The 22920-nt window shown below is 37.3% G+C and overlaps 3 protein-coding genes across 5 annotated transcripts; 1 reads left to right on the top strand and 2 right to left on the bottom strand.

The window, feature by feature from the left end:
- The first annotated feature begins 391 nt into the window (after positions 1–391).
- Positions 392–2415, top strand: LOC121988422 (protein CHLOROPLAST IMPORT APPARATUS 2-like). The gene is made up of 3 exons (XM_042541851.1): positions 392–1875; positions 2006–2170; positions 2249–2415. Exons 1-3 carry the CDS (start codon positions 868–870, stop codon positions 2330–2332), a joined length of 1257 nt encoding a protein of 418 aa, XP_042397785.1. The 5' UTR covers positions 392–867; the 3' UTR covers positions 2333–2415.
- Positions 2416–2957: 542 nt separating this feature from the next.
- On the bottom strand, positions 2958–13471 carry LOC121988421 (paramyosin-like). Of its 3 annotated transcripts, none has more exons than XR_006114013.1 (15): positions 13113–13469; positions 12523–12650; positions 12367–12438; positions 12192–12305; positions 10954–11022; positions 10817–10873; positions 5674–5727; positions 5531–5593; positions 5024–5086; positions 4637–4801; positions 4370–4525; positions 3865–3945; positions 3709–3770; positions 3328–3618; positions 2958–3228 (listed from the first exon to the last, which is right to left on the bottom strand). XR_006114013.1 is itself a non-coding variant. In XM_042541850.1 (15 exons), exons 1-14 carry the CDS (start codon positions 13279–13281, stop codon positions 3522–3524), a joined length of 1347 nt encoding a protein of 448 aa, XP_042397784.1. In that variant the 5' UTR covers positions 13282–13471; the 3' UTR covers positions 2958–3228; positions 3481–3521. The 3 variants fall into 3 exon arrangements, 2 of the variants coding, with proteins under 2 accessions (XP_042397784.1, XP_042397782.1); XM_042541850.1 differs by having other exon boundaries at positions 3481–3618; positions 12367–12435; positions 13113–13471; XM_042541848.1 differs by having other exon boundaries at positions 3481–3618.
- A 2829-nt stretch (positions 13472–16300) lies between these two features.
- Positions 16301–17137, bottom strand: LOC121991281. The gene is made up of 2 exons (XM_042545292.1): positions 16561–17137; positions 16301–16380 (listed from the first exon to the last, which is right to left on the bottom strand). Exons 1-2 carry the CDS (start codon positions 17135–17137, stop codon positions 16301–16303), a joined length of 657 nt encoding a protein of 218 aa, XP_042401226.1.
- Positions 17138–22920: the final 5783 nt, after the last annotated feature.

Raw genomic sequence — 22920 nt, 5'->3', positions numbered from 1 at the left:
GATAAATATCTAATAAAATGCTACGAGGATTTGAAAGAGAAAAATCTAGGTTAAAAAAAATCCATCTTTGAAAATATATTTAGCAAAAAAAAAAACATCACATTCCCAAAATAGTATCCTATCCTCAATCCTCAATTCTCAATCCCTAACCTCATCATTGGTGATTGAATCCCAGAGAGACAACGTAGGATTGAAATGAACCACTCGCTCGTCCAGAAGCATCGACGTTTATCTCCTCGCTGGATCCACCTTCGTCCCCGTTCACGTGAAAGACCGCGCCGCAGCCACGTATTACAACGAAATCTAGTCCGCCCAATGGATATCCACCACGTCAGCAGATAAGCAAAAAAGGAAAGGAGAAATAGGAAGAAGCCGCGTCCGGTAGGACTCGAACGACAAGTTTTTATCCACCAAAATTTGGATCGTTCGTGATGAATAAATGCAAATGGAGGTAATTCTTCATGGTGGTCCTTGAGGAACAGGGGAAGGTGGAGTTTGTTGTCGCTTCCCTTTCGGCTCTCTTTCTAAATCCCACTCTTTCTTCAGATCCCATCTCGCCTTCTGATAGAATTGACTTCCATTGTTAGTTCTGTTCTTTGTTCTTGGCAAAGAGTGGGAGAAGAATTGTAAAAAAATTGTGTTTTTGGACGACCCGGAAAGTAAAGGTCCTCCAAAAATTGTGCTTTGCAGTCGCCAGAACGGAAAAGATTGGATTTTGTCGAGTCCCGCCGCAATTCTGTTCGAGCTCTGCTCGATCTTGCTGTCAAAAATTGAATTTTGACTTAGGGTTCAGGGTTTTGAGAGCTCTTGCAGGATTTCGGTTGCGGTTTAGGGTTTTTATTAATTGCGTCTTCTTCGTGTTGTGCCATGTCGTCGTACTGCCTCAGTAGCGGCCGGGCGTACGGCTTCGACCTCGAGATAGCAAAGCCGTCGTCTCCGTCGCCAGCGCGATCCTCGTCGCCATCGTCCACCCTCTCTGAATCGAGCAACGCGCCGGGAGCGGTCTCCTTCAAGAAAGCGAGGGCTCCCCGGAAGCGGCCGAATCAGACGTACAACGAGGCCGCCGCCCTCCTCGCCACCGTCTACCCGACCGTCTTCTCCGCCGCCAAGCTCTCCAAGCAAGCGCCGTTCGCCTCTTTCCCGGAGTCCGACGACCTCCTCCTGCCGTTACCGGTCCTCAGCGACGCCGCGTTCCTAATCCACAAGCCCCGCCAGGAGAACCTCGCTGCCGACGCCGGCCGCGAGCTCAAGCACCGGCCGCCGCCAGCTGACTGGGAGTGCGCGAGCCCGGCGAGCAACGTCTCGTGGGAGCCGTCTTCGCTGGACCCATTCGACGATGAATTTGACGCCGAGTCCATCCTCGACGAGGAAATCGGAGGCGGCATCGACAGCATCATCGGCGACGCCGGCGCGAAAAGCTCCACCGACGGCGTCGAATCGACTCGCTCCAATCCGTGCATAAATCCCCTGCTCCGTTACTTAATCGGCAACAAACTCGGTGCAAAATTCCATCTTGGTCTCGGTTACGGAAAAAACTTGCGGCGAGCGTTGAAGAACAGTGATGACCGGGAGTGGTGGAGGGCGCCGGCGGTGCCAGTGCGTGACATCAACTCGGACTTCAAGCCACTTGCGACGCTGATGTCAGTGACTACATCGTCGAAGAAGAAGAAGAAGAAGAAGAAGAAGGTGGACAAAGTAGAGGAAGAAGAAGCCATGGCAGTTACTGCAAACTCTGCTTGGACTCCATCGCCAGGGAAGCTGAAGGCCGGCCTGGGACTAAAGCTGAGCCAAGACCACATACTCCGGTCATGGTCCGGCAACGTCTCCATCTTCTCAGACGGCCCCCACTCCCCTAATTCGTCCGCCGATGCTCTTGTAAGTATCAAAATTCCATCTTGATACTTGAAATTTAAGCATCCAAGAGCAGGTGGTGGAACCACTCTAAAGATAGCATGATCTTCCGACTTCATCGCCGGATTTCTGATAAACGGAAATGTGTATGCAGGCAAGATTGACAGACATCGATCTTTTTCTTGATGCTGGCACTGCGGGAGGAGTAAGGGAAGCAAGCGTTCTGAGGTACAAGGAGAAGAGGCAGACCCGACTATTCTCAAAAAAGATCCGATACGAGGTGCGAAAGACGAATGCCGACCGACGGCCAAGGATGAAGGCAAGTGAAAGCTTTCTTTAAGATATAAACAACACAATGAGGAGTTGGTCTAAAAAAGTTGAGCTTTTGGTGTGGCAGGGGAGGTTTGTGAGGAGGCCATTTGAAGAAACAGAGGCAGAGAACCATGGAAGCCATGATTTCCAGCGGGAAAGTTTTGTTTAACTTGAATCCATTCGAAAGGCCCCTTTGTTAATGTCAGAGGTTTTTCTTCTTTCCCACGGAGCGAATGAAATGAGATTTTGTGACGTCCTTACACATCCTTGAGACAGTTTGAAACGACCATTTTCCCTCCTCTTATGTAACTCCGAGTCTGACTTCATCACACCCCTTCCTCCGGCCTCCAACTGCTCGGCCGTTGGAGTGGATCAAATCGCTTAGAATTCAAGATCTAAAGCAGAGTCAGTGGCTAAAGGAAAAGACGCATAAATTGCCTACCGATACACAAACCATGTCGCCGCCACGGTGTTTTTCTATGAAGACCACTCTGGCCTTCACTGAAAACATCATGAACGCTTACACGATTCATCTTTGACAAAAGAACAGAATGCTTTGTTCAAATGAATCGTGCCGATCGAGTTTTCCCTTGGTTCTTTACCGAACCAATCTGTGAGCAAAATTGATCGGAAGAGGATCAACACACAACACACTGACAAGAGAAATATTCAAGAATTCAAATCAATGTCATAAATTGGCCTTGTAATTGAACGCAAGTCAAACCTAATCCTTCATTCCATCGCCTAACAGAGATAGATTATGAAGGTAAAACAAACGGTGCGAGTTTACAAGATCCAGGGGAAAACTATGAGAGAGATATTTATATAATTATATATTACATGAACAACTGTTTGTGTAGCTAAAAAAAATAAATCACCAAATGAAATCAATTACTTTAGTTAATAGAACGCAGAGAATTGCAAGGGTCAATCATAAACAACCTTAGAACACATAATCCAGTAAATAAATATGCAGACTTCAGAAAATGAAGCACACAAACTCTTCTACAAAAATTCGGTGAAATTGTTCAAATCTTCCACTATAAGTTTGATTGGTGCGATCATCTGCATTAGAGAAGAATTAGATGTTTATCAGCTATGGAAACAAGTTTGGATCTCCAATCTGCACAAAAATTATAGTTGGGACTAGAGCTTTAAGAATACCGATCTGTGATAATTCAGTCAGAAGGCTAAGCGTGAAAAATCATTTTGATCTTCATCAAAAGTAGGACAAGAAGCATCTTTTATCATGTATAAGAGTTGTAAATCATCTGAAAATTTGGATAAGGCAGCAAATGAACACATCAAAGCTTTTACCTTAAATGCAAGCAGTGTAACTTGGAAACGTCACCAATTTTTTACTTGTCAGCATGCCTTCGCTTAGGTCTACGATTCGTGTGGTTTGCTTCTGCTTCAACTTTTCGTGCTGGCCTTTTTGTCTTTGTAGACTTGATCCTTGAGCAAGTACAATTGAATAACAAGGATTTTAGAAAAGAATGTAATCATATAAAAACACTAGATAAGGAAGCAAAGAATGAAGCTTACATAAAAATATCACATAAGAGTCGGTATGCAAGGAAAACAGGCAAGACCAACAATGCAGAAGCCTGCACATCCATGCCATAGCCATTGTATTGGCAAGCAGTTAAATAATCTGATTACATTCAGAGATCTCATAAAGAAAGTCAGAATGAGATATACCATAAACCAAGCCAACTGTTTGGTTGCAAACCGTTTTGTCAAGTCATTTTTCTTTAAATATCGATAGATGCCTGCTTGAGCCTACAATGAAATCAAATAAAATAACCAAGCATTGATAACAACAGTCCCGCTATTATGATACAATACGAGGGAAAATGCATTTGGAACTATATTTCCTAGCGTAGGGATCTGGGAAAAAGATATAGGTAAAAGGATATCAGGAAATGAGCCTAAATCATTCTTAAAATTTCCTACCCTAAATGCTCGAATGAGCCAAGACTGAAATTTAAATTTTGTTATATCTGGCAGATTATCAGGAAGGGCCAAAGTGAATGTAGATCATCAATAAGGAGAAAAGGATCCCCATACTCAGAAAATAAATGTTTTGGAGGTCTTAACAACAATGAAACATTGCAAGTCTAATTTTTATATTGCATCATGCCAACTATATATTTGATGCATAGTGTCAAAGCATACACAAGTTTTAGCAGCAAAATATGAGTACCTGGCGGTGATAGGTAGTTGTCGATTTATGGAACTTTCTGTAAGTTCGAACTACACGTTTTGTGTAAGGCCTTAAAGCGATCTTCAGCTTTTCAACATATGGTTTGGTGATAGTAGCAACATGATTGATGTAAGGTCTAGAAACCTTCCTGGCTTCCTAGTACCATAAAACATGAAATTTTTGCAGCCTAATTAATTAATCAAACATAAATAGAACAGACATTTAAGATACCAGGTAAACATTATTTGAACTCTCTCAGTAATTTACCTTCAAATAAGGATCCAAAAGTTTATGTGCTTTGACTGCATATGTGGATGCAGTATTCTTAGACACATGATAAACTTTAGTAGTTTTAGTTGACAAAGTTTGCACGTAGGGTTCAGCATTTGCTGCAAGCAGCTCCCACTGCTCTTTGATAGCAGGAATCCATTTCTTTGGTGCAGCAGAAGAAAGATGGGTTGGTCGTTAGCAAATAAAAAACAGACCCAGAACAAAATACTGGAAATGCACGTGCAACTCAAACATTTGATAGTTTGAAGATAAAATAAAGTACCGTAGTATCTTTGTTCAGGAGGCTTCCCAATTACAATGACAAATAAACATAAGTATACTGATTCTACAAGATGCTGAACAATAATTGACTTGACAACTTACAATCTTGACCATTTTGATGTAGGGTGCTGCCCATTTCTTTGCCTGACCACCTTTCTCGCAAACCTGATAAGAATAATTAATTAATCACTTTAACTGTTACTGAACAAAATTTTCAATTTTGACCATGTAAGGCTAAAAATGACCATATCACATAGATCAATACCAACTGTCCATTTATGTTTTTCAGGCTACACTAGGTATACTTTATATGTTGAACAATCAAGTTGATGCCTTAAATAAGTCAACTACAAGAAAGCAAAGTCATTAAAAAAAAAAATAGTGACTCAATACATCAGCCTAGCACAGGTGGATATCAAGATGGGCAAAGTAGGAGAAAAGAACACAGATACGCAGAAATGAAAATGAATCAAACCACATAAAGGAAACTGTAATTGGCCTAAAAAGAAATAAACCAAAAATATGCACACGTATAATGGTAGGTGGGATCAAATGTATCTTGTAAAAAGTGCCCACCATCAAATACAATTTTATGCAATATACAATTACCTTAACAACGACAGCATCTAGTGCAGGTTTTCCATGGTCTTTCCAATGAGCTAATACAACTTTCTGGGAGATTAACAATCTAAGTTAACACTAAATGTCAAACATATGATCAGTTTTTAAAAAAATTCAAAAATAGCACATACCTGATAGCGATCAGTCCGAGTGGCAAGCCAAGGTGGCAACCATGCTCCATGAACCTTCAAAGTAATTAACACGGAATAAGTGTACTTCTTGTTCATCTATCATGTAGCATTAGCATAGATTACCTATCTATTGGAGCAAAAGGTAACATCGGTCACCTCAAACGACACAGTATCTAGTCTATGGCAAGATACAGGCAGGTAAATCACGAGGGATATGTTGCTCTAGCGGAGCGGCCCTTTGCATGGAAGAGGTCAAACACCCTAACGAGACATTTTGCACCCGCTGGGAATTGACCCAAGACCTATTGAAACAAACACCCATACACGTAGTATACACGTAGCAACTGTGACAACTCGTGGGGACACATAGATTACCTATCTAATGTGGCATAAGGCGATTCGCTCGCCCCCAGTGCCCCCGTCAATCCGTCCCTAACCCAACACGGAGGAGATAAATCACGGATGACTACTAGCCATTAGTGCAGTGACCAAGATATGGGGAAAGACATGCTCGGACGCACCGAGTTTCGGCCCCATGACCTAATGTGGCAACACCCATGCAGTGGCCAAGACATATATTACCTATCTAGATAATATAGAAGGATGCTATCACTGGAGCCATATCAGCCATGAGCAAGGGCATATGTGATTGACTTGTACAATACTGTGGTATTGCTATGCTCGCAAAGTTCAAAACAACTATGAGACTTTACAAGTTAATGAAGCTGCTAATCGAAACTAGAACCTATTCAAGTTTACTTAATACAATTCCATATCCTGGGAACTTATCTAACTAAAGTGCCACCGATCATTAAAAAGAGCTGTTATGGAATCAAAAGCATCATAGCAAAAAACCATCTTGTATTCTAGAAATTAGATGCAAATATGTGCTAAAAAAAAGACTTCTCATCTGCAATGTTTGTGGAAATTCACCAAATGTTCAAACATGTGAATACTAAGAGATGCACTCTTCTATATTACATGATTCTAGAAATAACATTAAAATTCATGAATGAGAAAAGCAATGGGTAACATGGTTCGTCAGAACGGTCGCGGTAATTGTCGCGGACTCTACTGTTCCAGTTACAATATCATTTCACGGAACGTTCGCAGAGTGTGTATATATAATAATAATAATAATAACATAGAAAATATAATTAAAATTTTGACTTAATTAAAAATTTGAATTTATGTTTAGACTATTAGTAATTTAAGAATTACAAAAATAACACGTTTAATATTTAAGGAAAGGATAAAACACTGAAAAATATATAATAAAAAAAAATAATAAATCTGTTATATATATATATATATATATATATATATATATATATATTAATTTTTATTATATTTTAATAAAATAATCGGTTGGGCTTACAAAAGTATAAAATATATTTATTAATTACAATACAAGTTTTTACTAAAAACTCGATCTTGCCCTAATTCCACCACCGCCTGCAACTCGCCGCTCGTCTTCACGCGCCGCTCGTGTTTCCCACCACCGTTGTGCCCGCGCCGGTGAGCTGCTCGATATGGCCACACCGAAGAGCGCCTCCGACGCCGTCCTTTATCCTCCATTTCGAATAGCAACAACACCGTCAAGACGATAGACGTTGAGAAGTTGGAATGTTATTCACTGGAACTTTGGCACGACATGAGGCGTTCTCATGCCGGAACGCCCGTTCCAGCGGTTCCATGTCCGTTCCGACAAACCATGATGGGTAAAATACATCATGTTGACAGTTGCTCCTAAGTTCACAAAGCAAGAATTTCACTTGTCTCTTCTTAATAGCATCAATATATTCTGGTTACGTCTTTCTATGTCTTCGGTGCCCCACCACACTCAAATCCTATTATATAAAGATCTAACTGCCTCCATCTTAAAGGAACCCACACATGGAGTTTGTTAACTCAAGAAATCTTTTCAATCAAGAAGCTTGCCCACAAAGATGCAAAATACCAGCCTCAACATGCCTAAAAAAAAAAGTATACAACAGTGGAACAAGGATGTAGCACTACTACATTCCAACCATATGAAATAAAGCAACAGCACCTGCTATACTTAAATAAATTTTATTTTATTTTATTGTTATTAACCAAATCTTTTAGTCTACCTTTTCCTCGTTTGATATGTGTGTTTGTCATAATTTCACATTACCTAACTGGAGCATTTATTGGTAATCTAAATACATGTTCGTACCATCTCAAACGTGTCTCTTAGAGTTTCCCTCAATAGATATAACTCCAACTTTCTCTTCAATGCTCTCATTTCTTATTCTGTCCATCTTCGTATATCCACACATTCACCTTAACATTCTCATCTTTGCAACTCTCATCTTCTGCTCATGTGCTCGAGTCATAGCCCAACATTCAGCTTCAAATAACATAGCAGGTCTAACTACGATTTTGTAGAACTTTCCTTTAAGTTTTAGAGGTACTTTATAGTCACATAAAATACCTGACGCTCTCCTCTATTTTAATCATCCTACTTGTATTCTATATAAGATATCTCTCACGATCTCTCTATTATTTTACAAAAATGATCCTAAATATTTAAAGTTCTTAATTCCAGGCAACTAGTCCTATCCTTCTTAACAATTGTCTCATTACGTCTAATATTGCTAAACTTAAATTTCATATATTCTGTCTTTATTCTACTAAGCCTAAAACCTTTCTCTTCTAGTGTTTCCCGTCAAGATTCTAGTTTAACATTACTTCTTCACGTGTTTCATCTACCAAAATAATATCATCTGCAAACAATATGTACCACAATACTGTGTCTTAAGTGTAGTGAGTTCGTCCATAATTAGTATAAAAAAATAGAGACTTAGAGTTAATCCTTGATGTAACCCTATATTTATTGTAAATGCTTCAGTTACTCCACCTGAAGTCCTTACTCTAGTGGTTACATCTTCGTACATATCCTTAATAGTTCAATATATGTTACGCTAATACCTCTCTTTTCTAAAATTCTCCATATAATTTATCGGACTCTATCATAAGTTTTTTCTAAGTCAATGAATACTTTGTGTAAATTTTATTTTTTCTCCCGATATTTTTCAATTAGTTGCCTAAGAAGATGTATAATTTCTATTATCAACCTTCTAGACATAAACCCAAATTGATTTTCAGTCACTGTGGTCTCCTTATCTTTTTTTTCTATTACTTTTTTCCAAAGTTTCATGGTATGCCACTTTAGTTTAATACCCCTATAGTTTGCATAATTTTATATGTTTTTCTTATTCTTATATAAGGAAACTAGAGTACTTACACTCCATTGATCAAGCAATTTTTGCGTTTTCAATATCATGTTAAATAATTTTGTAAGTCATTCATACTTTGTTTCCCTAAGCCCTTTTATACTTCTACTGAAATATTATCTAGTTCAACGATTTTTCCGTGCATCTCATTCAAAGCTTATTTTACTTCTGAAGTTTGAATTCTATGATAAAAATTTAAATTTCTATACTCATTTGACCTACTTAAATTACCTAAGTTAAGTTGGTCAACTAAACCTTCGTTAAAAAGTTGATGAAAATATCTCTTCCACCTCTCTTTTATTTCTCCATCGTTTACTAGGACCTTATTACATTTATCTTTAATACATTTTATTTAGATAAGATCTCTTGTCTTCCTTTTTCTCACTTTAGCTATTCTATAAATGTCTCTTTCCCCTTCTTTTGTATCCAATTTTTGATATAATCATTCAAAAGTTTCATTCTTTGCTTCATTCACCACTTTCTTAACCTCTTTCTTGACTATTGTATATATTTTTTTAAGTTTTCTCGCTTTTATAAATATATAATTCTTTATAAGCTGTTTTTTTTCCTTTACTTTCTCTTGTACTTTCTCATTCCACCACAAAGGTTCCTTATTGAGTGGTACATGTTCCTTTGACTCACCGAGTACACTCTTAGCTACTATTTTCAACTTTAATACCATCTTATGCCATATCGTATTAAAGTCACTATATATTTCACCTAATACTTATACTCCTACCTTCTCCTTAAATATATTTTGCTTCCCATTCTTTAACTTCCACCACTTATAATTCTAGAAGTAGTATATATTTTCTTTTTATTGATATATGCTTGAGGTGTATACCCAACACTACTAACCTATGTTGAGTAGTTAAGCTTTGGATGACCTTGTAATCTTTACAAATCTTTTTATCCTTCCTCATAACCATAAGAAAGTCAATTTGCAATTTATTATTCCCATTTTTGAACGTGATTAAGTGTTCTTCTCTTTTCTGAAAAAAAAATGTATTAGCTAATACAAGGTCATATATTATCGCAAAATCTAATATAGTTTTCTCTTCTTCCTGAAATAAATAAGCCAAAAACCAAAATCAACCAGTAAAAAAATCTTGTAGGCTGCACCTTAAGGTAGCTAACATGATTGTATATATATGTGGTTTTTCTCGGGAAAACTTCACATTTATTTCAATAACCTTGCCTCCTTTTATATACAAATTACATACTCCTATTTAAGGAATTGAAATCATATAATATTTCCTAATCAATTACAGCTACTATCAAATCAAATCTTCCTAATTATATATCAAATTAAATCTGTAATAAATCTGTGTAATAAATCTGCAATAAATTAATAATCAGCCTAGATTGGTTCTCCACAATATATATACAATGTTGTTAGAAACACACTTAAATAGGAGTCATACCTTCAGAACATAATCATAGATGGATGTATGATATGAAAAGGAATGCACTTAAGAGAATATGGAATACAAAAGTTCGAGTGGCAGCACACATTGAAAAGATGGATAATCCAGGAACATTATTTAATGAGCCAACGTTCAAAGAACTGCTATAAAAGACTTATCAAACAAGATGATATAGACTGGTCAAAGATCAATGTGTATGATACTATTGCAATTATCTCCAAAAAAATATAACTTGTGACAACACCTATGTATGATATGGAAAAACATGCATTTGAGAGAATAAGGAATGCAAAAGTACAAGTGTCACATCTTGCAAAGATGGATAGTCCAGAAACATTATTTAGAGAACAATTGTTCAAAGGACTACTATAAAAGACGTAATAAATAACATGGTATAGACTGGCCAAAGATCAATGTGTAAGATACTACTGCAATTGTCTCCAAAAATATCATTACCTGTGACAACACCTTTGACTTAGTTGTTACTTCTAGTTGTGCCTTCATCAACTCTTCCTAAAGAAGAGAAAAGAAAATAATAAAAATTTATGACTCTAATAGTTTTGTTGTGGGTAATATAAGTGAATATCACAAACCTCTGCCACTTGAAGAGCATGTTCAGTTTTGCGTATCCTAAGCTTTTGCTCCTCATTTGCCTTCTGGAGCTACAAGAGTGAATTTGGGAAAAGATATATAATAGGGGTAATGAATGGAGAACGAAGAAACATGTTTATGGTTGATATATGGTAAGAGTTCATAAGAATATAATAAAAAGTTTGGTCCTAACATAATGATAGCAAACAGTCTTTTTCCAAAGTAACTGTGGTCTGCTAATTGAATCTTGTCATGCCATAGATTAGCATTACAGTAATATCCTGATAACTTTAAAGACCAACTACTGAGCCTAAAATAACAATAGACAACAAGATTTCTTCATTCAAAATAAAACACAACAGATTCATTTACCCATGAAAACTTGAAAATGCACATAGAAAGTAGTTACACAACAGGAAGATGTTATATAATTAAAACATGTAGGCTTCATTCAGATACATATAGAGGAGTAAATGACAATCCTCAAATGAACTGATGCCTAACTGGAAGAAATTAATAAAGACGAACAAAATAACAATAAGTTCAGCAACAAAACACAGCTACGTGGATTTTGTCATGCTATCAAGCTCTATGCAAAGTTACACTTAATTGGGGCTACTTAGAGAAAAGATCTTACCCTTCACAACTTTAACAAATCAACTTCTCTAACTATGTCTTCCATCTACGCCTATACTTACCTAACTGCTTGCAAGATACTAACTTTTATCTCTCATAATAACTATACATATCCATCTCAACATTCTAATTTTAGCTTTTTGAGAAGCAGACCATGATTGCATGCGATCCGAAAACCATGTATCCTCTTAACCACCCAGCCATTAGGATACTGTCTTCACCAATATATCCAACAAATGATAAATCATGATATTCAAAACCCTTCATTGCAAAAATGTTTGTCCATGAAGCAAAACCATTATTTTAAAAGTCTTCAAATTTGTTAGGAATTGAACACACTCTTATGCAAAGTGATAAGTGAGAAACACAAGAAATACAAAGAAGAAATACACCAAATAAAATTTAATAAGAGACAAAGATACCTTATTTTATGTGTTTCAAAAATCTAATGGCAAGTTTTGATTGCCAAACATTGAGAGATAAGTAAAAAATAGCCTTTGAGTAAATATGAAAGGATGCATCATAATGAATCCATAGCAACGTGGAAGGTAACAGTGAACTCATGTTAGCATCTAACAGATAATGTGCAGTATTATAGAATTACTTTTTCCAATTTCAAATTAAGTTCTTGCACTTTCTTTTCAGCTTCACGAGCTAGAGAATCCAAATCATCTCTTCTTTTGTTCTGCAGCTCGATTTCATTTGTGAGTTTCTCCACCTGCAAAAACAGCACGTTTTACACCTCCTCGCTATTCATAATTGAATACATTTTTTCTGACCTGCTTTTCAAGTTCACCAGCTCGAGCATGAGCTTTTTTAACAAGCTCCTGTGCATCTCCAGCTCCCTTCTTCTACACCAGTCATAATTAGAAACCATCAGATGCATAACAATAAAGAGTCAGAGAAAGGGAACATCTTCTTTACCATAAGCTGACCTGCACTGTTTCTATCTCACTTTGTAGTAACTGAATTGTTGCCGATTTCTCTTCGATGGTCTTTCCTAAGTTTGCAATGGTCTCATTCTTACTATTCAAATCACGTGTTGTATCCGCAATATTAGATTCTACAATAAGAGCAAGCATCATAATATATAACCTCGCTTTCAGATAACACCTTTTGATTTTGTTTTGCTTGTCAATTCTGATATTGTACAGAAGACCGAAAAAAAAAAATAAACTCTGGGACACGTAAATGGTAGCAAAAATATCGTACTAACCTTGGCAATTTTTTAGATTAAAAAAATCATTAATTAGAAAAGGCGCTCAGAGCAAAGCTATATTAGAATCAGAATTTAAACGTATATGAGAAAAGGTAAATTTATGATCGACGAAGCAGACATTCCAAAAAGACGAAACCTTACAAATTTGCGGCGAAAAAAGACCATAAGCCCAACCTAGCCAGTAAAGGAGAGCTCCGACTAAAAAATCATGAAAAGGAAGTGCCTTTACCGATTCTCAGAACCCTAGCACCTCACGAATTAAATCTCGGACTCTATAAATGTTCGAAATCAAAAACCAGCGCTGACCTAGGGCCAAGATCTTGGATCTAAGCTGCTCCAACTCCAGTTTCAGCGCTGAATCCGAGGCGTCGTGCTCAACGACGCCAACCTCCTCTTCCGGCGTTGCGTCTGCCCCTACTCCGATGAACAGGAGGTAGATCACAATCGAAGCTATCAAAAGCCTCGAAACCACCATGACGGAAAACACTTCGCCGCCAACAGAGAACGAGAAGGAACTAACCAATCGCCTCTCCTCAGTCTCTTTCTCTCTTACCGCAAATGCACCGTTAACTTATCCAGCGATGTGTTGGAGAAGGAAGGAAGTTCGGATTTCGTCCGAACAATGACTTAATCTACCCTCTCGTACCCGAATCAAGTTCTAATTTGTTATTGGATACAATATCCGAGCCCATATGATGCCTCTCTTGGTACGTCTGGTGACCACTTGGGGAGTGCCTGGCACAATTATGCCAATTATACGGGATTTCAAAGCAACCCAACCTTCTTTTTACCTCGTACATGATTGGGTAGTTAGACGGGGTCCACATGCGGATTCCTCAGCTCGGGCAGTGGTAAAATAGGGTAATTGGAAACAGGTAGGAAGGGAGTGAGTCTGCTTCCACATGAAGGCGATGGGCAGAAACTGACACGTCTCGGAAAGAGGCCATGGTTCCGTCGTTGTCGAGGACTTCGATTTGTCCTGCGATGTAGACTGTCTGATTCTGATCAGATGGACGAGGTTGTTACATATATATTTTTCTAGGAGAAATATTATCCCACCTCGATTTTACGTTCTATCATTTTTTAAAAAATCACTGGATATTTAAAAAAATACTATTTACTTTTCATCATGTAAATATATGTATAAAGTTATTATGACATTTCATTTATTATTTTATATATCCAACAATTCCACCTGTTATAATTGAAAAAGAAAATTTAAAAAAAAACTTAAAAGGATATATATTTTTTTTCACTCGGATCTTTTTCATTTCATCTATTTTGTTCGATCCTCTTTTCTTTCCAATAAAAGTTTTTTATATCCCGCTGTTAAGAGTTCAAAAGTAATTTCTATATTTTTCTACGAGAAATATTTATGGCTTTGAAGTTGATATAATATATTTCAAAATTAGTATCGGTAATAATTATACAAAATATTAATGTATATGTACTAAAGAGAAGATTATCTTAATAATTTAGATAAAATAATTATTTAAAAACTCATATATTTAAATTATATATAAGACACTAAAAGAACAAATATAAATAGTCATATATGGTAAGTTGTAAGCGAACCAATAAATAATGTGGTAGTTAAGGTCAAGATAAGATAATGATTAAAGTTATATATGGTAAGTTGTAAGCGAATCAATAAATAATGTGGTAGTTAAGGTCAAGATAAGATAATGATTAAAGTTAAGGTAAAATGATAGTTAGGGTTAAAGGCACGGGTTATTCTTATCGAGATTCAGCTCTTTACTCCTTAGCATTAAGGCTTTCGATTCAAGGGCAGTCAGTTAAGAATTCAAATGGATTTGAATGATCTAGTGCTCCACTGGTAAATAGCTGGTTGGCATAAAGGTTGAACGGACTTCCAAGAGTATGATTGGTCAATCATAACATCGATCAGGTTTGTAGGGCTTAGCGTCTTCATATACATACAAAATATGCAATACTTGGAATAAACTCGGTCGGTCTTAATATACCGATTGAAAGTATGAGACCTGACTCTTCACTTCTGCAATACAACTCTCGAACTCACAAATCGTCAATCTTACAATGCAACCTTCAGTATAAAGTCGATCGACCTTAAGGCCGGTCAAACCTATGCATAGAGTCGAACTCCCTTTTCTTCAAGAATTAGCTTCCCATCATACGGACAGTCAATCCTAGTGCTAACCAAATCTACGAGACTTAGCTCCTCGTTATTTATCAGATCTTTAACATCATAACCTACGAGCATATCTTATCAGATCTTCAGCATCTTATCAGATCTTCAGCATTAGAGCTTACGTGTATATATCCAATTAGCCATAGATTTGGTTGGGTTATTACATAAGGTCAGTCAGGTTTACAAGGCTCTATTCCGATATAAGGCTCTGTTCCCATTTCATATATGCTCAAGACAAATACATAAGACAATTCTCATTACAAATCTTGTCGGATATAGATCCAGTCAGACCTCTAAAGCCCAAAAGCATCTTAGAGGCAAGTCCCATAACATGGGGTTGATCGACCTACAGGCCGATCATATATCCCGGGGCTTGTATCCCAACTCCAGAGACATATATGCATCACAATGTACAGTCGAGTGGCTAAAGATTCGGCCAAGCTACCTTGGTCGGCTAAAGATTCGACCGAGCTATATCTAGAGGATAATAATTCATAATAATCTGTCAAAAAATAATAGCTATTTGTGAGGAAATATTCTGATATCTAACACATGCTGGCAACATAACATTCTTATGAGAGTGGTTATACAACTTCTATCATTATTGTGGAGGTTACACGAGATTATTCATATACATGTAATAAAAGATTTCACAGAATATGACTGTACATACTCCAAACTGTATATCTTCTATTACCAAACATCTTTTGACACTGAATATTTCTTATCGTCTCATTATTATGGGGGTTATGAGAGGTGATATAAAAGGAAAGATTCTCTCCGTTGGCAAAGTACGCTTTTTACAACAGTCTTACTTGCACTTACTCGATTGTTATTTTTTTTCTCCATTTTATTCAGCCACCGTACTAATTTGAGCATAGTATTTGTACCAGAGACTTCTTCCTTAGTTCTCATCCTAACGTTCTGTGAGCTCTCTTTTTGGTGTCGCAAAGAGGGCATTTTCACTCGTTCGAAATCTTCTCCTAGCCAATAGTATAATCACATATCTAACACATCATTTCTTTAATTTTCATACCGGATCAAATAACGTCATAAATATGTAATAAACTCGTTTGAGTTTTTTTTCATCAAGTGACAATAAATGCAAAGTGGCAGACGAATTTGACTGAAACAAAAATTTTTACAAAAACAACAAATTGACCTGGTAATTAATGTCAATTGAAGGAGAACAAAACCGCCACAAATCATTACACTCTCCATTAGTGTTCTAATCACACTTTTAACCCAAAATTAAACAAAAATTAAATCAACTCCTCTCGAGCCACTTCACTTTGCAGCACCTTCATTTAATCTTAATTAGAGTTTAGCAGCCCTGCCTGAGAGAAATTGCCACTGCTTGTGCCCAATGCCTCAGTCTTGTCTTAACGTGTTGTGGATTGTCCCCTATTAAAATAAACAATTGAATAAAACCCAAATAAATCTAATTTATTATATTATTAAACACATATAAAAATATTATATATTTTCTTTAGTTTTCGCATGTAATTCATGGTTCATGCCATGATTTTTTTTTTTAAAAAAATATTTATTTATTCGAAAAATGAATTTTTAGCAAAATGGAACCTGGATTGCAAATCTTCCAATCGTCGGCCGCCGCGTGTTCGTTCGCGGGGCTCCGGGGGCTCAGGTGGCCGCCCAGCGTCGACGAGGAGGAGGTCCCTGTCGATCCGGGGCTCGGCGGCGTCGCCAGCTTCGGGTCCGACAACTGGCGGTTGACGGCGAAGTAGAGGTTGAGCGCCGGCAGCGTCCCGCAGAGGTCCTGGCCGCCGCCCTCCTCGCTGAACCCGAACCCGAGGTCGATCGACCCCCGCAGCTCGTCCATGTCCTCGTCCGTCAGATTCCTCACCGGCTCGTTCACCTCCGCCGCAGTATCCCCCGCCGACTTCTTCCTCTGCAGGACCTGCTTCCGCCGCTTCTCCCACTTCGCCTCCATTCTCGTCTCCCTCATCGACGACTGCTTCGAAAGGATCTTCTTTTTCCCAGCATAAACACCTCCGCGGCCGCCGCCGCCTCCGTCGTCGGCCAAGTAATCAAGCCAAGTCGGCGGCCTCAGCTCCAGCTCCGCCACCTCCTCGTCCGTCTCCCCCTCCGACGAAGAAGACACCTCCAGCAGCTGATGCACCACTCTGCTTTCCTCCATTAATAATAATAATAATAAATAAAAAAACTGTTTTTTTTTTCGTTTCACAGTGCCCTCTCGCCCTGTTTCAGAGATCGCCAGAGAAATAAACGCATCTCAGGCGGCCGTGGACCACGGCCACCGGCGGAAGAGGGCAGAACGGGAAGGGGAGCGGCCACTGCCACGACTACTTCCCCTTCTTCGATCGCGCCTTAAAAACTGCATGCTTTCGAGGGGATCGAGTTATTTAAGGGGCGGCGAAAGAACGCCCACCGCAACTATTTATTTCGCAATCACTATTTTTGCAGGGAATTGAGAAGGATTTGGGCGAAACCTGAAATCTAAATTAAGCAATTTTCTTCCAAAAATATCCAAAAGAAAACTATGAACGCAGATCATTCGTATAATTTGTTTTTCTTTCTAAACAAAAAAAATTGAAGAATCCTTTGCCAAGTGGAGGCCGAGTTTAATGCTCGTGTTTGGAAATAGTTTTCCATTGCCTGTTTAATAGTATAACTTAAGTGAATGGCCAGAGTAGTTCTTACAATTGGATAATTATTTGATTGATCGACTCGATTGGATCATTTACCGAAACAATATTTAGTTAAAATCAATATTTATTATATATTTTTTAAATGATACATGTATTTTTCTTTTTTGTTTTTTAAAAAAATTATGATAACATATTTCTATTTTTTTAATTTGAATATATGATTTTATTATTATTATAATTTTACTTTTATCTTGAAAATTATGAAGAAAATTACGTGACATTGTTTATTTTTATTATCATCCCATATATGGTGGTGAGGGAGATCATGAAGAACAAGAGAGTGATAAAGAAAATAAAGGAATCATATGGCATTCCTTCCATTCACTTCAATCCATCTTATTTGCTTTGATGGAATAAAAAAGGAAGAAATTAAATTCTGAATTTATTAGAGACTCAACTTTCTTTCTATGCACATGCTCATGCTATTGATTTGAGTGGAAAATGGAAATAAATTGAAGTGATTGGATTGAATTAATTATATTCCTTCCGCTCTCCACTTTCTTCCAAATAAGTAGAAGAAATTTAGAAAATCATTTCTTTGCGCTTACATAAGAATACTGAAAACTAATTTTCAATAAGCTGATATATATTGAGTTTGTGTTGTTATATTATTACTATTATATTGCTATTTTCTTATTAAATTATGTTATCAGATATCTGGTTTACATTAAAAAAAAAATCATTTTTATTTTTAGTAGATAAGATGAAACAAACAATGCTGTGGTGATAAAGAGGATCCATCAAGTGCGAGTCAAAGCTAGTAGTCGATGTGGAGGTCAATACTAGAGGATCAATAAGTTTATTAAATAGTAGCCAAGGGGAGCCCTACATGAAGGGTCGACCGGGCATGATTCTTTCTACCGGCAATGGATGTTAGAATCTTTGACGGCCGACTAAAAGGGGAGAGGGGTGAATAACCCCTAAAAAAAACAAACAAAAATATCTTCCTCGAACTTATAACTTAATATAACACTTACATAAAAGAATAATAAAGAAATTAAAAAGAAATAGGCATCGAGAAGTTATTTGGTTACAACCGGAGAGGTTGTTAATCCAATGAAGTTAAAACACACTAAAAAAATCTCCTTCAAGCGGAGAAGCCTCTTTACAGCAATGAACGCACAACAAGACGAAGCTAAAATAGAAAAGGAAAAGCGCATAAGTGTTGTTTGGATATTTCTAGTTGTATTTTAACTTTGGGAGAAGAGTTGCTTATATAGCCTTGCTCGGGGCGTCTGGAAGGGTTTTAGGCGCATGGAGGGGGATAAAATTTTATCCCCTTTGCAACGGATCGCAGTCTCAGCGCCCGGACCAGAAAAGTCAACCAAGTTGACTTTTTTCAGTCTGGGCCTTCCGCTCCGGTTTTGCTTGTCTCGGTCCGACTCTTTCGCTTTGGTTCCTCTTGCTTGGGTGATCTTGGCCATCCGGAATAGGGCTCCCTTAAATCCAACTTTTGGCCTTTTCGAGCAAACTTCAACTCCAGCTTCTCGTCCCTCGTAATCGTCACGTGCTTCCTTCTTGTCCGCCATCGTACTCTTCCGCAGCTCTTTGTCCCTCGAATGCACCGAGCTCGTCGGCTCTCTCCCGTACTGACCTTCTCGCTAGCTGCGTCTTTTGCTCTTCGAGCAATCTTCCGCTCCGGTTTCTCGTCCCTCGGAAACACCGCACTCTCCATTCTCGTCCGTCGGTGTACTCTTCCGCAGCACCTCGTCCTTCAGACGCACCGAGCCCGTCGACTCTATTTACCGTCCTTCTCGCTAACTGCGTCTTTTGCTCGACTCCTTGTGCTCCTAAGTTCATGCATACTTAGACACAGGATTAAACACAACATGACTTAACTTAACTTGTTTGATCACATCAAAACTATCTTGGGGTACCAATAATATTTTCCTTTTTGATCTGAGCAATTCAAGTTAAGTTAGGGTAAACTAACATAAAGTAAAAGAGTAAATTTGCAATTAAAGTTAAAAAATTTAAAAAGTTAAAACTACCTCCCCCTAGACTTAATCTTCCCTTCTCCCCCTTTGATCACATAAAAAATGGGGTACCAAAAGAAATCTAAGGATAATTTTTTCAAAAAATAGGAAAGTTTTTAGTAAAAAAAAAAAAAAAAAAAAAATCTGATTTTCAACATTTTGAAAAACTTATCAAGTTTTTGAAAATTTTAAAAATAAATTTGATAGCACTTAAAAAAATACAATAATTTTAGGAAAAAAATTTCTAAGTAAAAAATATTTTTGATATCACCAAAAAAACATCAAGAATTTTCTAAGTTAAACAAATTTGTAAAAATTAATTTTGTAGAAATAATATTAGTAAAGTAAAGCTGATACTTCCAAAAAACACTTTAAGTCTTTTTTTAAAAAAATTCTAAGTTAAAAACACCGAAAAAAAATGTTTGAGTAACTATTTAAAGCATTATTTAATTACAATTAAATGCTTTATCAGTTAGTCAATTAAACATTTTATTTCATTAATTGACTTCCAGGTTATAGCGAGACACTAGACCTTCATGGTTATTGGAGCAATAACCACTTTCTAGACAAAACTTCTTAAGGAAATTCAAATATTTAATTTCTTGCTGAAAGCCCCAAGTCTAATTAAAGTTCAATTTAAACAATACTTTGGAACCCAATATAGGTTCCAACCAACTGGGTTAATTAAAAATCTCTTAGGAATATATTTCTAAGAAATTTTCCTAATTTGTCCCTTATGGTAATTAAAATACCAGTTCAAATTATTATATTTCCTAATATTTTGATTTTTAACATTTAAGCATGCATGATTTTTTAAGTCTTCTACTTGTATTTTCAATTCATTATTTTCTAATTTTAATTTTTTTAAATCTTCTAATAGGCAAGATTTGGTTAGAATTAACTTTAATTCTTTATTTTCTTTTTCTAGTTTGCAACCGTCTTTAGATAATAATTTAATAAATTTAAATAACTTATCGGGAGGAAGATATCGTACCTGACTTACCTTGTCAATCTCGTTATCTGTAGCTTCCCTTGAACTGCTACTCTCTTCCGATGTCGCTTCTCCTTCATCGATGCTCTCGATGCTCATTTCGGACAAGCTTACTTTGTTGTCATCGTCTTAATGACTTGCCGTTAAAGCAAGTCTAGCAACAACTTCAACTTCTGATTCGGACAATGTTTTGTCTCACGTTGCCTTTAGCATCTTATACTTGTTAGATTTGAAGATCTTGAATTTTTCTATCTTGCTCTGTTATATTTGATCTTTTACATCTATAATTCTGTCATTTTCATCAATTATTTTGTCCTTGGAAGCTAATGAGGTTTCTGCATCACTGCACATAATTGAATCTCAACAATTAACTCACTAATTCTGACCTCTATCTGGGCAATGAGTCAGTCCTTGCCCTCAACCACATACTCCAAATGAATAATTTCGGCCTCCCTTGCTTGACAATTTGTATAAGTCTCTTTCTCCTGCTCAGGCCATGCTTGGGGATTTTCCTGAGCGTCAGCTGCCTGTTCAGGAAATTACTTAGGAACTTGTTCAAGATGTCACTCAGCAGTTGATTGTAAAACCCCCTCAGCAATTTGTTGATCTATATGCTCTACAACATCATCTAGGGAATCGTTTGAGAGCAGATGCGTCTCTAGGTCCGATGGACTTAAATCAATAATTATTTTGGCGGCAGGTAATTCTGCGATCCTAGACTTTATTGTCTCCACACGGGAACCTGACCACTTCCATCTACATATTCTTGGAAGGGCATGGTGTTTGTAAGGATCCATTATTCTGATATGTTCATAAATCCAGACCTGCAATACAATAAAACTATTTAAATGAGATATTTTCTGCATAAATCTTATGAGACTATCATTATATTTACGCACTTACAACTAGAAGATGTGCGAACCCTTTGAGCATGGGAGCTTGATTTTCCCCAAGGCCCTCTGGTTTCGGCCTCTGGGAAAGCATCACACCAATGACCCCTAGCTGTGGGCTCATATAGTCATATACAACCTTACACCAATTATACCGATCTAAATTAGCAAAATCATCTACACAATCTATTAGCGACAGTACTGGTAATCTAGATATATTGCTAGTAGTAGTAAATAAAACAGAAACAAAGAAATACAGTATTAAAAATTGGTAAAAGAGAGTATCAGATTCAGCAGATGAAGGTTGTTTGCTGAGGTTGATCATCTTGCTCTCTAACTCCTTTTGTGTACACTTCACATTACTGAAGTGTTGAAGAAATAGTGGGGTGGTGGCAACCTGTTGCTGCAAATTTACTTCATCGCCTTGGTCTGGGAGTCCTAGAATCAGTGAAACATCATTCCTTATGAAGTTGATCTCCTTATTATGAAAGATGAAACATCTGGCTTCAACGTCCCAATTGTCAAACATATTTTGTATAAGGTTTCGGATATTTACAATTTTAGGCATGGCTACTGCCCAAGCAAATGGGCTTCCATTGATCATCTCCATTTGTCAGTCGCTTATGTGCAGTGATGATAAAAAAAACCCTTTGAAGTGTGGGGAATTACTTTTCCAATGCACTTTCTTATAGTATGTCCAAGAAGCAGCAGTTCTCTGGCTCGCCATTTAATTCTGTCAAACAAATACATAAGATCTTAGTGAATAGTTGCTGCTAAGCATGAGTAGCTGCTACACGTTGTAGCAGTTAGGGTCAAGTAGCTGCTACAATAGCGAGAAGCCAATCCGGATTGTAGGGTTTAACCACGTTGTATCAATCATTAGGGTTCAACTACAGTAGCTGCTACAATAAAGATAAACTTTTTTTAAACACTTTATTCCCTCAACCATAATCTTAAGCCCGAAAGCCCTAAAATCATTAAACCCCATTGTAGCAGCTAGGAGATGAATCAAAATCCTAAAAATTCAAACCTCTAAACAAACCGAGATGACTCAAAACTTTCATCCTTAACAGAATACTTACGATGGAGGCAAAGATTTGGATGAGAAACAAGTCGTCGCGGTGAGATTGATTGACGAAGACACCGTGTCGGTATCGATTTACTATGATTGAAAATCTTTCTAAGTGTTTGTCACACAACGAGTTTAGGGGTTAAACCTTTGGCCAATGAGGGTAAAAATGTAATTGCATAATAATTGTAAAAAGGTAATTGGTAAGAAAAGATTATTTGGATATCAGCAGTACCTACTACGCGTCGTAGCAGCTATTCTAGAGTAGTTGCTACAAAGTGTAGCAGCTAATCAGAAGTAACTACTACATAGTGTAGCAGCCACT

Source organism: Zingiber officinale, chromosome 6B (genome assembly GCF_018446385.1).
Source record: "Zingiber officinale cultivar Zhangliang chromosome 6B, Zo_v1.1, whole genome shotgun sequence".
NCBI lineage: Eukaryota > Viridiplantae > Streptophyta > Magnoliopsida > Zingiberales > Zingiberaceae > Zingiber > Zingiber officinale.
This window is presented reverse-complemented; position numbering and strand designations above follow the sequence as displayed.

Coding starts and splice junctions, on each gene's coding strand:
- LOC121988422 (XM_042541851.1), top strand. CDS start 868: ATGTCGTCGTACTGCCTCAGTAGCGGCCGGGCGTACGGCTTCGACCTC. Junction 1,876..2,005: donor ATTCGTCCGCCGATGCTCTT/GTAAGTATCAAA, acceptor ATGTGTATGCAG/GCAAGATTGACAGACATCGA. Junction 2,171..2,248: donor ACCGACGGCCAAGGATGAAG/GCAAGTGAAAGC, acceptor TTGGTGTGGCAG/GGGAGGTTTGTGAGGAGGCC.
- LOC121988421 (XM_042541848.1), bottom strand. CDS start 13,281: ATGGTGGTTTCGAGGCTTTTGATAGCTTCGATTGTGATCTACCTCCTG. Junction 12,306..12,366: donor CTGGTGAACTTGAAAAGCAG/GTCAGAAAAAAT, acceptor CTGTTTTTGCAG/GTGGAGAAACTCACAAATGA. Junction 11,023..12,191: donor TTAATTTGAAATTGGAAAAA/GTAATTCTATAA, acceptor TCACTCTTGTAG/CTCCAGAAGGCAAATGAGGA.
- LOC121991281 (XM_042545292.1), bottom strand. CDS start 17,137: ATGGAGGAAAGCAGAGTGGTGCATCAGCTGCTGGAGGTGTCTTCTTCG. Junction 16,381..16,560: donor TTGGAAGATTTGCAATCCAG/GTTCCATTTTGC, acceptor TTATTTTAATAG/GGGACAATCCACAACACGTT.